At 21.9% G+C, this 17,977-nt stretch overlaps 5 protein-coding genes across 5 annotated transcripts; 3 read left to right on the top strand and 2 right to left on the bottom strand.

Moving 5' to 3' along the window:
* Window positions 1-1,242: 1,242 nt before the first annotated feature.
* SRAE_1000210000 (Zinc finger, CCCH-type domain and Ribonuclease Zc3h12a-like domain-containing protein) lies at window positions 1,243-2,829 on the bottom strand (the record flags this gene model as incomplete). The annotated part of the gene is made up of 1 exon (XM_024649135.1): window positions 1,243-2,829. One exon carries the CDS (start codon window positions 2,827-2,829, stop codon window positions 1,243-1,245), a length of 1,587 nt encoding a protein of 528 aa, XP_024503043.1.
* A 2,799-nt stretch (window positions 2,830-5,628) lies between these two features.
* SRAE_1000209900 (Lipid-binding serum glycoprotein, C-terminal domain and Lipid-binding serum glycoprotein, N-terminal domain and Bactericidal permeability-increasing protein, alpha/beta domain-containing protein) lies at window positions 5,629-7,119 on the top strand (the record flags this gene model as incomplete). Its single annotated transcript, XM_024649134.1, has 2 exons — window positions 5,629-6,247; window positions 6,284-7,119. The coding sequence occupies 2 exons, from the start codon at window positions 5,629-5,631 to the stop codon at window positions 7,117-7,119; spliced, it is 1,455 nt and encodes a 484-aa protein (XP_024503042.1).
* A 1,071-nt stretch (window positions 7,120-8,190) lies between these two features.
* Window positions 8,191-10,538, top strand: SRAE_1000209800 (CWC16 protein family-containing protein; the record flags this gene model as incomplete). The annotated part of the gene is made up of 3 exons (XM_024649133.1): window positions 8,191-8,432; window positions 8,485-8,981; window positions 10,501-10,538. 3 exons carry the CDS (start codon window positions 8,191-8,193, stop codon window positions 10,536-10,538), a joined length of 777 nt encoding a protein of 258 aa, XP_024503041.1.
* Window positions 10,539-10,571: 33 nt separating this feature from the next.
* SRAE_1000209700 (Rhomboid-related protein 2) lies at window positions 10,572-11,699 on the top strand (the record flags this gene model as incomplete). Its single annotated transcript, XM_024649132.1, has 2 exons — window positions 10,572-10,685; window positions 10,737-11,699. 2 exons carry the CDS (start codon window positions 10,572-10,574, stop codon window positions 11,697-11,699), a joined length of 1,077 nt encoding a protein of 358 aa, XP_024503040.1.
* A 744-nt stretch (window positions 11,700-12,443) lies between these two features.
* SRAE_1000209600 (Ectoderm-expressed 4) lies at window positions 12,444-17,611 on the bottom strand (the record flags this gene model as incomplete). Its single annotated transcript, XM_024649131.1, has 7 exons — window positions 12,444-12,514; window positions 12,561-13,253; window positions 13,393-14,033; window positions 15,158-15,384; window positions 15,435-15,775; window positions 15,980-16,292; window positions 16,574-17,611. The coding sequence occupies 7 exons, from the start codon at window positions 17,609-17,611 to the stop codon at window positions 12,444-12,446; spliced, it is 3,324 nt and encodes a 1,107-aa protein (XP_024503039.1).
* Window positions 17,612-17,977: the final 366 nt, after the last annotated feature.

Here is a 17,977-nt window from a genome sequence, read left to right as displayed (position 1 = left end):
TAACTTATTATTGCCGACAAAACATTGATTTATAAAGTTGAAATAATAGAAAGATACCGAACTGGAGAATGACCTTTTTAAAAAAGCGAGAAGTTGACTTCCCAATTATGTAATTTACTAATGAGTTTTTTCAATCAATCACCTTATAAGGTAAGTAAACATGTTATGAAAAGTTAACAGAGGGGGATTTTAAGGATAAAGACACCCCATCTGGTTGTGATGTAATAGCTAACTGATACAGGGGTCATCTATCAATACTCACAGTTTTTAGTTGTATTAGCTCAAATATCCATAAAGAAAACCGATGTTTGATTATAACAATGTTTGTTTCAATTTTCTCAAGTTTCATTATGAATAACTTATTGTTGTTATTGTGAGAATATTCAGTAAACTTAATATATCATTCTTAGATGATACCGGCATCTAAAATTTACCTTCTACATCATATATTATAAAAAGCTTAATTATTTTTTAATTACTTTTTTATAAAATGATATACTTTTTGATAATTAATTGTCATCAAAGAAATTGAATTGCGCAAAATAGTATGATGATTGTATCTTGGCATAATGGATTGACAGATATAATCATAGTATGATGTTAACAAATCATTTCACAAAATTTTATAGCTAGAAAGATATAAAACATGCTACTTTTTATTAAGCACATGGCAAATTAATTAGTAATTTTCTAAATTACCTATCCTTAAGGTTTTTTTTTTAGCGGCTATCTTTAGATATATTTTTTCGCATCTGTTTTTTCACACCGAACCGATTATTCCGGAAGTTTATTAGAACAAAAATATATATATTATTATTATTATAAAATGTATGTAATTTTACTGCTTACATTTATTTAACAAACACAATTCCGACAAATAATTATTTTACAATGTAACAAGATTATTAGCTATAAAATTAGTAATTGTAAATATTTAATAAAAAGAGTCATCCTTATAATAAAAATATTTTTAAACATTTTATTTGATAGAATTTATAAAATTATTATATTACAATATAATAATAATAATAATTGCATAATATTAAATTATAAATATGTATAAACAAAAGATGCATATATATAATATAGATAGAATTAAAAAAATAAAATTTGATCAAAAAAGATCATACAACAAAATATTTCATAATACACAAAATTTACAATAAAGTCAATTATAGATAAATATCCTATTATATGACTTAAGATTAATATATATATATATATATATATATATATAATGAATTAAAAAAATGATGAATCCAAACATGATTGATAAGCTAAAATCATTTTACATAATGTTTGAGGATTATTTTCAAGAGGATTGGCTAATAAAACTGCTGTTACAGCATTTGGAGGAAATAATTGTGAAAGATGATATTGTAAACGTTGTCTTTCCTCATTACCCATAAATATGTCATTTTGAAAAATAGGATTATGAGAAGTAAATCCTGAATTTATTTCTATTGGACTCCATATACTATTAGTGGTAGAATATAATGATGTATTTGATTTATGTGATGATATTTGTGGTGATTGGTTATTCCAATGAAGTGGTGTTGATAACTGACGACTAACATTAATATGAGACTTATTATCATTATTATTAGGTATAAAATTGGGATTTAATGAAGAAGCTCTTGTAACTAATGTACGTTGGATTGCTTTAAGATGGCACTTATTATATCCCATTGAAGTAGATTCTGTACCTGAACCACGAGAATTTTGTTTTTGTGAGTCATTTAAAAGTTTATCTACAACTGATGTTCTATTTTCATTTTGTTTTTCAGGATGATAATATTTACATTTATTTCCATAAGTACATTTTTTAGAATATGGACATATTTGACCATTTAATGGTGTATAATTTTTTGATAAAAATTGATCTAATGTTGGACCATGTTTACCTAATGGATCATCTGGTGGCATAAATTTAGAATGAACAAATGAATACATTAATAAATTATTTTGGACAATTCTTTTATATTGTGGATTTTCTTTAATTAAATCTCTATATTCATCATTTGATACAATTATAGCTTCTTTATCAAGAGCAGCATTTAAAATATATCTATCATCATGGCAAACAATTCTCCTACCATTTATTCTTCTTGATGGTGTCCAAAATAGGTGTCCCTCTGATTCTAAATCAAATAATATTTGTTGATCAGATATAGGTGAATCAGGTCTTGATTGTTCTCTCCTAAAACTAGGAATAAAACATATAATTTCTGTATGACCACGATTTAAAAAATAATCAATACATATACGAATTCCTTTACAGGCAAAAACAGCTTTATTACCATAAGTCATAGCAATATTAGAACCATCAATAACAATACTTCTTAACTCTTTTTCACTATTTTTTGGTATTGATGGTAAATTTTTATTATATTCTAATGCAGGAATTTTTCCTAATTTTATTAATTCACTTAAAACTTTATCTTCTGTTACTTCTAAAGGATTAAGATTTTCCAATACTTGATCTAATTGAGTTTGATCATAACCTAATTTTGTTGTAAATTGTAATAATTCATAATAATCTGAGGTTGTTGATATTGTTAATGAATTAAATTTTTCTGATAATGGATCTGATGATTCTCTTGATAATGATGAATGTTGTGATTCTTCACTTGTTGAAGCATTACATGAATCATTTATATATTCAAATGAATTTATAGAAAATTTCATTGAAGCGGAAGTATGCATTTGAGTTGATTTATTAGTAAAAAGGTTACCATCTGTTATAATTGTTGATGAAAAAGGTGGTTGTAGAATATTTGTAATTTTCGACACAGTTCGTCTTAATGGAGGATGACTATTAAATGACATCTTCTAAAATAAATAAAAATTAATTAATATATATATAATAAAATAAAATATTAATAAAAATATATACATATATATATGAATTATTAAATAAAATTTAATAAAAAAAAAAAAGAAAAAATATTATTTAAAGTACATTATTTTAAATAACAATTTTAAAAGAATAATAAAAATAGTCTAAAAATTATATAATTATCAATTATTTGTTACCGGAAATTAGATAAAATTGGACAGATGATAGAAAATAGGTGTATCATCAAATCTTCTCAATATTTTATTTAATTTTTAAGCCGGTGAAGTGGAAGTAAAGTTTCAAGATGGTTTTTCTATCAAATAACAAAAACCACCCCCACAGGTTAATGTGATTAATGAAAAAAGTAATAGAGAAAATTGCAAAATGTTATATTATAAAGGCAGTCAATTTTATATTGTCATGTCACAAGTAAAAATTGTATGCTTTTTATAATGCAAATTAATAAACTTTATGTATGTATTAATGAATAAAAATTAGAGATATAAATATTTATTAGTGAAGTATAGACATAAAGAAATTATAATATAAGTAAAATACATTAAAATTGTGAAGGATAAAACATCCGCTTTTCTTATCATAAATTATTATTTTAAAGTTTCCTTTTAACGGTATTTTTAAATAATGGGGGTGAAGTCACAAGACAAGTGGATGAAGATAACGGAACAAATAAATGATAAATTTTATGAGGTTTTGGACAGGTTCCGCTTTTATATAACTAATAAATGATTAAATATAAAAAAAAATAACAACAAAATAATATTATTTTTCTAATATTATATAAATAAATATATATTAAATTAGTTAAAGATAAAATAAATATGTTATGGCACACACATATATATATATAACTATATTTTTAAAGATGGCAAAATTTATTACTAAATATAGTAGTACATAAATAATACAAACAAATTAAAAAGGAAGTAAAATAAAATAATGTTTTGCCATTACAAAAAGATACACTTATATGTTAACATACGTGTGTAACAAAATTTAAATTAAGCTATAAACAACAAAAAATTTATTTAATATTTATATATATATATATATATATATATATATATAATATAAATAAATTGCAACATCTATCCATAAAAATGTTTTTATTTTTAACATATATTAAATATCAGAAGTGATAATAATATATATTTTCATTATATAATAATATAGCTAAAAATATATCTATATATACATATATGGATTGGTATAGAAGTAGAGTAATAAGATAAAAAGGATATTTAAAGAAGTAAAAAGAGCTGGGTAAATTAAATTATTTATATTGTACTTTTAAGCATCTATTATAATATTATAATTTCAAAAGTATTAAAATATATCTTTAAATAAAGAGGGTTTTTAAGAATAATTTTATACGTCAAAGATTTAGATTATGTAAGAAATGATTAGAAAAAGGAGATTTATAACGGAACTAAATTCCTTAAAATGTTTTATCGCTTTTTATTTAAAGGATCATATTTTATTGATAAGTGATAAGATTTAAGTATGTCAAAGTTTATTTTGTGTAAAAGGAAATGATTTATAATGAATAATGAAAAGATATAATTGTAAATAAAATTTAAAAAAAAATATATTATCAGTATTATAATTTTATTGTATAAATTTTATCATTAAAACTTAAATTTAATATATTGTAGGTTACAATTTATGTAAAAAAAAATGATTGTCTTAAGATGACTAAAAATTTAGTTTAGTCTGATCATTAAATCTTATTGATAATGAAGACTGTTATCAATTAAATATTTAGTACAACATTATAAAAGTAAATAGAAAGACGATAAATGAAAACTAAATATTATCGTTTTCAATGTTTTATTAAATAACACAATATAATTTAAAAAACAAAATTACAAAATAAAAAAAAAAAATACTTTGATAGCGACATAATATAATTATTCTTTAAATGCATAGTTGTATTATGATATCGATTTTGATGACAGTTTCAATCGGTCACCTGTTATAATACATAAAATTGATACAACAATTTTTTTTTGACACATCAAATTCTCTAATCTTTATTTGCCATGAAATTTAATTAACATTGTTTAAAAATATTGATAATTATATGAAGTGTAATATGTTAAAAAAATGTGCTGAATTTGAACTTTGTGTTAATAAACAATATTAATATTCTATTTATAGTGATAACAGGTTGCTGTGGCAATGTTGTGATTTATTGTCTGATCAATGATTATAAATATTGACTAATGAACACATAAAAAAAAACATCATTTTCTATCGTGCATTATTTAAAAATTTTTTTAATTAAGTATAACTTTTCATCTCTAAATTGTAATATTTAGGTTTTAATATTAAAGAATATTTAAAATTAAAGATATATCTAAATAAATTTTTAAAAATTAAAAAAAATACTTTTGATATAGCATTAAGATGATGAGATAATCTTTCTTTAAATAAAAACTTTAAAATGCAAAATTTTTTTTTCCACAAAGAAAGATGATATTTTTGTTTTATATGTTGATAAGTTAAATTGTTTATCATCAAATTATATAGATTAATATATAATTTTGTAAAACAACAATTTTTTATATTTCATATTAAAATAATTGCTGTCATCTTAATAAAATGTATCTTCTAACATTTTTAAATGATTGATTTGTTAGAAAAAAAAAATGGCTTAAAAATGTTTATTTTATTTCAAAATTTTTATACCTTATCAATTTAATCTCAGAAAATGGAGTATAATAAGAAAGATGTTTATAATATTAAATGAATAAATAAAATTTTGTAAAATGATCTATTCAAGATTATTATGTGTTGTTTCAACTATTTTTTTAGCATTTTATATAAAAAATGTCAATGGAAATGTCATTCCAGGAGCACAGATTCAATTTAGTAAAAATGGACTTAATTATTTAATGGGTGTTGCAATTGATTATATAAATTCTGAAATCACAAAAATTCACATTCCAGATATTGAAGGATTATTCAAATTCACATATCAGTTAGCAAATATAAGAATTGAACAATTTAATGTTCCTAAATCTTCAAATATTATTCAACTTTCTCCACCTGATAAAGTTAGTATTAATTTACAGGGAATAGGAGGAAAGATGACAGCACATTATCATGTAAGAATAAAGGAAGGGTTTATCCATCTTAGTAAATCAGGAACTCTTGATGTTTCAATTGTAGGGGCTTCTGTTGATGTTACTGTTGCTATTACCTCTGCAAATGGACATCCACATATTTCAACTTCTGGTTGTAGTGCTAACTTTAGAGGATTTTACATTAAGTTTCATGGAAATTTAATTGATGATATAATCAATTTATTTAGAAAAGAAATTGAAAGACATTTCAAAAGAAAAGTTGAAGAAATTATATGTCAAGAAATAGAAGAAGTTGTAATTGGTAAGGGCAATCAAATTTTGGAATCATTTCCTTTAGACATGGAAATATTAGGATCATTCAAAGGTTTTCATGTTAATTATGCCTTAACATCAAATCCTGAATCATCTACAAGTAGTTTTGCTATTCCAATAGAAGGTCTTATATATTATGATGGCCATAAAGATGATCCTAAAATTCCAAAACCAAATAATGTAATTCATCCATATGACTCAGATAAATATTTATGTATAGATTTTGATGGTGATCGAGTTTTAGGTTCTGCAGCTTATGCATTTAAACTTTCAAATCTTAGTGATTTTTTGATTGATGATAATATCTTAAAACTTTTCCCTGAAAAAATTAGAAACTTTTTTAAATGTGAATGTAGCGATGGTCTTTGCATAGGAGAATTAATTCCAGAGATAAAAAAAAATTGTCCAGCAGGAAAATCTGTTGCCATTGATTGTAGTGCAATTGCTTTTCCAGGATTCCACTTTAATTCATCTGGTATTTATGTTAACGCAACTGGAAATGGTAATTTTCAAATTGTTACACCAAATGGATATAATATGAAACTTTTTGATTTATATATGGATATTGGTCTTTTAATTGAAAGTGACTTAAAAATTACTAATTGGGTTGTTTCAGGAGATGTTGAATTGTATGAATATCATTTCCAAGTTAAAAATAGCGTAGTTGGAACCATTCAAACACAAATTATTCAACAAATTATTGATGATGCCTTAAAATATTTAATTGTTGGACTAGCTGATGGTATTTTAAAAAGTGGTATTCCGTTACCAAAAATTGATCATCTGAATATTGTAAATTCTAAATTTATTTTTGGTAGAGAATTACTATCAGTCTGTACTGATTTTGATCTTTATCTTTAAAGAAAAATACTTTCATTATTAAAAATTTATTATCAATAAAAATATTAAAAATTTATCTGTTATTAATTAATAATTAAATTTGTTTTAAATTATTTATAATTTTTTTTTAATTAATTAAATTTATAATGACATATACATTTTTAATTTTTTTGGCAAAAAAAAGAATTTTTTATGACACGTCAATTAATAATAAATTTTTTTTATAAATAGTTAATTAATTTTTAATGTTAATTATTATATTTTTAAAAAGTAGAAAATTTATAATATTTTTACATAAGTTTTATTATTTACATAAACGATTGTTAAAGAAACATTATTATTGAAATATTTTGACAAGGTTATTAAAATATAGTGTTTCCGGAACAAATAGTTATATTATATTTCCTATTTATTTTTTATAAAAAAAAGTTTTTTATATAATTTATTATCCAAATATATATTGTAAAAATTTTTGTAAAAGAATTTTATAACTTGATTAAATATATTATCCAGGATGTGTTATGATTTTGAAACAAATTATAGTAGATAAACTTTTTAAAAGTACAAACTGTTAATACTTTTATCTTATTTTTAAAAGGAAAAAAACTTTTTTAAATGTTTTAGTGTAAAATAATTTTGAAACTCAATTAACTTTTTACTTATTGTAATATTTTTTTTATTATTATTTTTCATAATTTTATTTTGTTAGTGTATGGTATATTTGTCTTTTAGTAGTAATGAAACTGGTTAGATGTGTATGTTAAGGAATAAAAATATTGATACTATTAATTCTTTTTTTTAGTTTTTACAAATATAGTCAGATAAATTAATAAAACAATTTTATCATTGTTTATATTTACTTTTTATAATGATTTTGAATATTAGAAAGAGTTTTAAAAGATTAGTTTTCGAATTTATACAAAAATTATTAAATTAAATAATTTTTTTTACAAGAAATTTATTGTTTACATGGAATTTTTTTAAAAAAAAAAAGTTAAATGTTCTTTTAACAAGAAATATCAAAATATTTTGGAAGAATGTTTCCCTGTTTTTGTTTCAAATATATATCTAATATTATTGTATATTTAAACTATGACTGGAACAGAGAGAAAAGTTTTTCAAAAATATTATCCACCTGAATTCGATGGATCAAAAGTTCCTAAAATAAGGACAAAAAAAGCATCATATTTTATACAACGTGTTATGACTCCTTTTAATATGCAATGTAATACATGTAATGAATATATCTATAAGGGAAAAAAATTTAATATGAAAAGAGAAACAGCTCATGGAGAAGATTATTTAGGTTTAAAAATTTTTAGGTTTACTTTTAGGTATATTAAATTTTTTAATTTTGTTTTATAAATAAAATTTATTGAATTATAGGTGTCCTAATTGTTTAGCAGAAATAAAATTTAAAACAGATCTAGAGAATACAGATTATACAGCTGAAAGTGGAGCAACACGATTATTTGAGGCATACAAATTGTACCAAGATCAAAAAAAAGCAGAAGAAGAGAAAGAAGAAGCTGAAAAGAATGATCCAATGAAGATGTTGGAAAAAAGAACACAACAAAGTAAAGCAGAAATGGATGCTTTAAATGAGTTAGAAGAATTAAAAGAAGCAAATAGGCGAAATCTTAATTTAAATTTAGATGATCTTATTGAGCAAAAGACATCCACAATAACAGATGACTTAAAAATTCAGGAAGATGAGGATGAAGCATTATTAAATTCATTATTTAATAATTCCAGTGGTTCCTCAGTATCTAAAGTTGTTGATGAAATTGTTGAAGAGTTACCAGATAGTGATGAAAGTAGTGATGATGAATTCAAAGCACCATTACCGGTTGTCATGGCTACAAATAAACCCCATCTAGTAGGTCAGAAACGAAATATTCAAAGTGACAAACTTGCAGCTTTAAAAAACTTTGTCAAGATTAAGAAAAAAAAATAAAATTTTTACTTTTAACATTCAAAATTTTTTTGGACTTTGTAAATATATTATGTAACTAGAAAAATATGATAAAGTGCAACTTTTGAAATAAACTTTAATCACATTATTGCAAATTAATTTTTTTTTGCAAAAAAAATTTGTATGATGATTCATATTACCACAATTACTAGCATTTTTTTTATGTAAATAAACTTAGTTAGCAACAAACTATGTTATATAAAATTCAACTGTCATTAAGAAATAAAATAGCAAAAAAAAAACTTATAAATTATATTGTTATTACTTACTAATTTAATCTTAAACAATATTTCGAAATAAAATTTCTTACACAGTTATAGTCATATTCCTACCAATAAATAATATATTTGTATTATTAAATAAAAATCTTTATCAAATGTTTAGTCTTATATTTTATATTATATTGATTAAATATACCAAAACTTTTTTTTTACAAGTTACTGTTGACAAACATTTCTTAACCAAACTATGATATATTTTTTAAAATATTAAAAATCATTTTCCATTATCTAGTTAACCTCAAAAGAAATATTTTTTTTTTTTAAATTAACAGTTGAAAATAAACTAAATAATAAAAACAAACTTCTTTGATTGTAATAAATGGTTTAGAAAAAATTTTCTTTATATTGGTTTTAAAATAAAATTAATACAATAGTTTTTATATGAGTTGATATCTGTATTGGTCACATGTACATATATATATAATATATTTAAAACAAATTATCTTTAAATTTATAAACTTTAAATGCATTGTAGATAATAATTTAATTTATTAAGTAAAATGTTTAAATTTTATTTCAAATTTATTTTTTATAAATTAAAAGTTTTTTTTTATATTTATATTTAATTTTTAATCATAAAATTTAACAAGAAAATTTTCTTGTTTTTTTTATTGTTGTGATACTAGTTATAGTAATTACGATTAAATTTACAATAATATTTATTTGAAATAGCCTTGTTGAACGGTAGGTTAACTTTTTTTTTAACGTGACATCTGTCCTAATAATGGTAACAGAAAATGAAAAATGTTTAATTGTTGTACAAAAGAATGATAGAAATCAAAGTTATATAAATAATATTTATAATTATGACCTATAAAGTATTCTTGCTTTCAATCTTTTTTCTTGATGTTGCATTTTTATATATATTTATAAAAATAAATTTACATCATAATGTTGTATACTTAGAGAATTGTAAAATGATGAGTAATAATAAAAAGTAAAGTATTCTTTATTTTTTTTTTTGTAACACAAATACTTATAAAATATTATTTTAAAACTATTTTATTTAATCTTCATTTTGAAATGTCAAAATGAAGGTATCTTTTATTATTAATATTTATTTAATCAAAAATATTGAAAGTTTTATATCTTTATCAAAAAAATAAATATACGTTTTGTCCATCTTAGAAAATTTTTTTATTATAGATTTCTCATATTATATTGATTTTTCTTATACTATTTAATATTTTATTTATAAATATATAGAAATATTAGTGATGGCTTCTTCACTAATGGATGGCGGTAGCAATGAAGAAAATCATATTCAAACATTTTCCTTTGAACAAGAAAATACTAATGAAAAAGTAGAATGGTTAAAAATATTTAATGATGTAGGTATTTTTTATTTATTTATAGTTATATCTTTTTATTTTTATTTTTAGCTTGATAAAGAAAAAACTGGAAGAATTCATAAACGTGATTTACAAAGAAGGTTATATAATAAAAATTATTTAAATTTAAAGTCACATCAACTTCAAACTTTAATTAATTCTGTTGATCAAAATAAAGATGATTATATTGATTTATTTGAATTTTGTATGCTGATGGCTAAAGCAAAAAATGATTATTATAAACAAGCATTATTTTATTCCTCAAGATTTGTCTTACCTCCACATCATAATAAACAAAAAATAAGTTATCTACATCAATACTCACTTTGCCCACCACCATTATTTATTGTTTTTATATGCTTTATTAATATTGGATTTTTTGTTTTTTATGATAATCAACATCTATCTGGAAATCCATTTATATTATTATCATATCCTAACCATGATGTCTGGAGATTATTTACCTACTCACTGATACATTCAAGTATTTCACATTTAATTAATAATCTTATTATTTTAATTGTTTTTGGTCTTCCACTAGAATTAGTTCATGGATCATTACGTTTAGGAATAATTTATGTTATTGGAGCTATTGGTGGTGGTTTGTTACATTTTGCATATGATCCAAAATATGGATTAATTGGATGTAGTGGTGCTGCATCAGCAATAATGGCATGTCATATTGCAAATTTATTCATCAATTGGAGAGAAATGGAATTAAAATGGTTTCGATTGGCTTTCATAATATTATTTACCTTATCATTTGTGGGAATTTCTATATATGCTAATGTAACAGAACCAAATCATGGAATCAGTGATATGTCACATCTTGGTGGTGCAATTGCCGGTCTATGTATGGGAGTGTTATTTTTAAAAAATTTAAGAGTCACTAATACAGAAAGAATCATTAAATGGACACTTTTTACTTTTCATATGATCTTTATATTAATTTTATTCCTCAATTTTATGGATGTTTTTAGTTTTCAAAGACATATATTTAAAAAAACTGAATAATTTCTGTATATTTGATTGTTTAATAATTTAATTAAATTTTTAATAAAACTTTTTTTTTATAGATTAAAAAAAAATATCAAATAAAAATGATTGTTGATTTTAAGTAATAAAAATATCTCTTTGATTAAAAAAAGTTATTATTTTTTTAAATATAAATAAAAATATTAAGATAAAATTTTTTTTACTTTAATAACATAGATAATAAAAGTATTTAAACAATTTACTATACATATAAAAAAAGATAACATTAACATTTTTAAAATTTTTTTGTGACTTACAATAGATAAATTATATATTATGTAAATTTAAGGTAAAAAATCAAAGAGCAATTTTTTTATTGTATATTTATATCTGATAATAATGTGTTTTAAGAATCTGGATGTCAACAATTAATATTAACATGTGATAAATTTAAATATAAAAAAAATTGTTATCAGTATTATTAAATGAGTGGGAATTATTCTACTTAATTTTTTTTTTAATTTATCATTTAATTTTACTAATGTAAATAAATGCAAAAAAAGTTATACAATATTAGTCAAAAAAAAAAATTAAATATGAGTAATATTGTTAAAATTTATTTTTATTTATAAATTACTATTTATAAAAATATTTTTTTTTATTATAATGTAAAAATAAAATAATTCTATTCATATAAATAGATGGAATTTTCTGTGATAAGTGTGTAATACTATTGCTATTCAAAGTTAAGGCTTATATATCTTTTAATTAAAAAATTTTTTTTCACATAACTTGGGCAGTTGTAGATGAAAAAAATTTTCGATTAGAAGATTTTTCTATAGATATTCCACGATCTAAAAAGTAAATATATTAAATATTAAAGTACACCTTTTTACATACAAGAAGGTGACTCGATAGATGAATCATTAGTATTGCGCAGTCTTCCATTATTTAATGGAGTATTTTTACCACTTCCAGAATTTGCCTTTCTTCCACTACCAAGAAGTTTGGAAGGCAATGTTGATGTAGACATAGATGAATTTTTTTTTGAAGCCAATGAATTGTTTCTTTTAAGTGTAGTTATTGTATTGGTATTTCTAGTTTTATGATTATCATCATACTCTGTTAGAAATCTTTTAATTTTTGTTATACAAGCATCTTGATATTCATGAACCCAATTAACTCCATTAAAAGTTGTTATTTGTCTGATGTCTGCTGGAATATCACTTGGATCAGAAGGCCATTTGAAACCATCTGCAATAACAGGAACAATATTTTTGTTATGTTCAAAGGCACATTTTAATTCTTTATGAATCCAATCATCACAAGTATGATCATTAATAAGTCTATCTAATGAATGTTCTGTTAATACAAGAATAAAATGTTTTGCTGCTTGAATATTCTTCAATAATGAAGAATCAAATTTTCCTGCATGTAATCTATCTACATCAATAAAAACTTTGTAACCTTGTATTGTTAGCATAACCTTAATTAAACTAGCTAACTGATTACCATTACTTCTACGATATGAAATAAAGATATCATATTGTTTACTTAATTGTGCAACCTCAATATCATCAATGTGTTTTCCATCTAAATAAAAATATATTTAATATTCATTAAAGTATAAAAATTATCAAAAAAAAAAAGATTAAGAATGAAAAAAAAATATTTGTGTTATTATAAGAGGAAGTAGAATGAATTCTAAAAAAAAATCTTAAAATTATCTTACCTTGCAAAGCTTGTTTCAATTTGTACTTGTGAATTTCATTTGTCATTCCACAAACATTTACCATCCATTCTTCTGTTATCTGTGGAAGCATTGCCCTTGTTATACCAGCATTTAACATTGGATATGTATATGCACTTAATTCTGGAGATAATGACATTAGAAATGTATCCAAATTTGAATCATCAATTGAACTATAATCTGCAGCAATTTTTAAACTTTCTAACTCTCTTAGAAATTTTTTTCTTAATAAACCACTTTTCATTCCAATATCATTTTCTAATTCATTTTCATTTAATAATAATAGTAAATCACCATCAACTTTATGTTTACCAAAACTTTCACAATACTCTTCAAAACCAATTTTAGCTACCCAACATTGAACATTTTCTACACTCCAACAAGGCACTTGTCTAGATAACTTATATGGCACTTCTTCTCCAATAATTGTTAATGCTTCAGAAGCCAATTGAGCTGGTAAGTCATCTGGAGAAGAAGCAACTTCCTTTAGTAATGGAATGGCACCAATTTCATGAAGAATTGCAATTTTATCTTGATTCTTTTTAATAACAGATTCCATTGTAAAATGAAAAGCTGTTATTGATTTTGCCTCTCTACATTTTGAATTCAGTAATGGTAACAATCTAAAAAAAAATATTAATTTATATTTTAATAAAAAAAAAATTATTTTCTTTTTTATTTGTAGATTTTAATTATATTAAATAATTATTATTTATAAATTTACCTTTTAATAATAAAAAATTTAATAATATATATTAATAAATTTAAGATATCAATAATAAAGTTTGTTACTATAATAAATGTATAAATTATATATACGTTTTTACTATTATGAAAACTTTTAATGTTATCAAAATTTACATATTCACTACATCTATTATTTCGAAGTAAAAAATCATTGTAAGATAAAACATAATATTCAATGTTTTTTAATCCAATAAAGGGATATGATATTATCATTGATATAATAATAGCTACAAGTATAATAAACAATATTTTGATATGTGTAGTTAATATATTTAATAAAATATAAAACTAATTATTTGGTGAAAATAATTTAAACTAGATTCTTAAATATGTTGTTTAAATTAAAATACGTTAGTACATGCTAACTTATATATTATATTTTGATGAATCATTCTAATATTAATTTGCTAATTGGGAGGAAGAAACACAAATAAAAGATTTGATTTTTTCAAAGAAGACTTTTTGTCTATTGGACAATTGGACAGTTAAGAAAGAGTAGTAAATACATTTCTTAGACACTATTTTAAAATACCATTTAAATGTTCTTAAATAAGTTTTATATTGAATGACATTATTCTTATTCTAATATTAGTAACGATTTTTATGACTAAGTAAAAATATTTAAATAAAAGTTTTAATAAATGTATAAAAAATTTGCTTAAATATAATAAAAATAAATTAAATTCTTAAAATTTTTCATCAAAATGAATATTTATTTTTATAATGGTGTAAAAAAAAAATAAAATTTTGTTATCAAATATATTTTTTTGTAAGTAATTTCTATTTTCTATTTATAAAATTAACATTATGTAAATTGTTTTTTTTTTAAATAATAAACAATTTTACATGTTGTATGATATTTGTTTTAAAATTGTTTTGTAAAAAGACAATCTCATAAATAATAATTTAGAGAAAATCAAAAATTAAATATATATTTATTATTTTACTGATAATTTTGATTTTATTATTTATTTTAGGGTATATTTTTATGATAACAAACCTTATTAACCATTCTTTTGGTCTTCCTTGACTTTGTTTGTAGTGATTTGAAGCAAAAACAGTAGGATTATGTGAGAGAAGAAATGGTTCTACTAATGCTAATGTACCAGATGTTGCAACTGCTAACTCCATCTCTTTACAACTTGCTAAAACGCAAATAGCCAAACAAGCATAGTAACGTGTGATGTCATCTGGTTGAGAAGCTAACAAAAAAAGCCAATCAGGAAGCTAAAATATAATTATGTAAAAAAAAAAAAAATATTTGATTAAATAGTTACCTTTTTTTGTACAATTTTTTTTCTTGCCTCTGGACAACTATACAGGACAAGATTTGCTAAAGCTAATGAAGCTTGACGAAGTGTTGCTGGTGAATCTGCTGCTCTTTTACATGTAAGTAGGATATGATCAAGAATACCATAATCAATAAGACGATAAGTTGTTGAAGATGAATGTTTAAATAAACATTCCATAATTGATAAAGACATCCTTTGTTGTTCAGGATTTTTATTTAATTTCTCTGCCATTTGTGTTATTTTTTTTAAATAATTATTTTGTACAATGTATTCTCGATTATTTAATGATAATATCTCTTCAAATAATCTCCCACATGCTAGCCGTACTAAAAATAAGTGTGTTAATATTACAAACAAGAATTTTTTTTTTTTGAAGGTTATATTTAATTTATAATTTTAATTAATTGTTATATAATTAATTAAAAAATTTTTATTAACTTCCTTTTATAACAAGATTATTTATAAAACTTAATTAATTAAAATATATGTATTATTAAAATTTAAAAATTATATAATTCAAATAAACTTACCAGGTTCACCGATAATTTGTTTGATAAAAATATTAATAATAATTTCTAAATAATCTTTCTCTTTTAAATAATCACATAAAGCATGTGCTAAATCTTGACTTATTCTAGGATATAACCATGCTTTTTGCATAACTTTTGTCACAATTGTACATCCCTCAATCACTTGTGAGTCATCTGATTCTTGAATTAACTCAAAAGCTTTATCAATAAATTGTTGATATTTTTGAAGTTTTGTTTTTAATGTATGCATAAGCATTACTTGATCTGTATGTGTATTAAGAGGCATTGACACTTCTGCTAGCTGAGTATTACCCTGAAAAATTTCGTTGTCACTATAAGATAATTTTTAAGAAAAATATTTATCTTCAAGTATTAAATAGAATTTTTTTTATGCAATATAATTAACTGATAATAAAATTCTCCTACGATTTTTAAAAAATATTTTATATGACTAAGATTACAAACATATTTTAGCTATTCTAAAATACTAAATACATTTTGATAACTTATTTTTTTTACTTTTGTTATCAAAACGACATCATTGAAAAAAATTTTTTTTCTTTTATAAATATAAATATTAAATTAATAGTTTACCTTATGATGACAATAATTTGGGTGTGATCCATTATTAGTCATATGCATTCTATGATGATCCAATGAAATGCCATCATTATAATGTCCTTCCATATTTATCATACTTGTTTGAGAGAAAGGATTTGTCGTTGAACCTTCACTTTTAAATCTTCTATATTCATTTGAACTTTTATTTATATTATCATTTCCTGAATTAATATTTTCACATGGTGTTGATAAAGATGATTGTAATTTAACATCACCTATTTTACATGAAGCAGTGCTATTTTGATTATGATAATCTGATGTTTCAGGAACAGGATTACTATTTCTTGGGCCAATTAATTTATTTTTATTTATTAATTTATCATTACCATTATAATATAATGGTTGATTGTATTGTTCTAAATGATCAAATGGACATTCTTGAGATCCATTAATTGGATATTTTCCTGAAACATCATCTAATGTTGTTTGTTGTCTAAGTAAAGCATTTTGCATATTTAATTGACTTCTAACTGGTGTACATAATTTCCATTTTGGAACACAATTATTATTATAATTTTTTATTACTTTTTTATTGACAGGATAAAAATTATGATTAACAGCTAACATTGTCGTTGAACCATTTAATATTTCTGAATTAAAGTTATTTTGATTATTTTTTGGTGATAATGTTGTTGATGAGGAATCTTCTAAACAATTACTTGAATGTGACCTACATGAAAGTAAATTATTTTCACTATTACAACTTTTACTATTTTGATTGTCTACTGTTAAAATATTTAATTTTTTAAAATTATTATTTTTTCCAATAAAATCATTTGTAGGTGGGATGACGGGAGATTTTGTTGAATTAAAACTAGAAGTAGATGAAGATACATGAATACATTCACTCTCATCATCCTCCACCTCGTATAATATGTTGTCCGTTCTCCCTAATGGTGATTTTCTAGATGTTGAAACTGAGGCATCTTGTCTGGACAACTGAAATCTTTCAACAGAATCAGCAGACATAAAATTAGATGATATTACAATATTTGATGGTTCTTTTAACATATAAAATAATATTTAATATAAATAACTTATATCAAAAAAAAAATATATATATATATATTTCCAATATAATATGTTAATAAAATTTTCTATGCATAAACTTAACACCTATAAATAGATTAATAAAATTCCAAAGAACATTACTTAATATAAAATGTCTGGTTAAATATTAAAATACGATATTAATTTTATCAAAAATTTAATAGATTTAATATTGTATGAAATATAAGAAAAGATAAAAAAAAATTCTTTTTTGATAGATTAAATAAATTATAAGATATATCAAATAATTAAATAACCATAAGTAGGTATTATATTTTAAAAAATTTAAAATATACTTTCTTGTAATGTTAAATATCTCTTTAAAAG

This window comes from Strongyloides ratti, assembly GCF_001040885.1.
Source record: "Strongyloides ratti genome assembly S_ratti_ED321, chromosome : 1".
In the NCBI taxonomy this organism is placed as follows: Eukaryota; Metazoa; Nematoda; class Chromadorea; order Rhabditida; family Strongyloididae; genus Strongyloides; species Strongyloides ratti.
The sequence above is the reverse complement of the archived record's forward strand: the minus strand, read 5'-3'. Positions and strand labels throughout refer to the sequence as shown.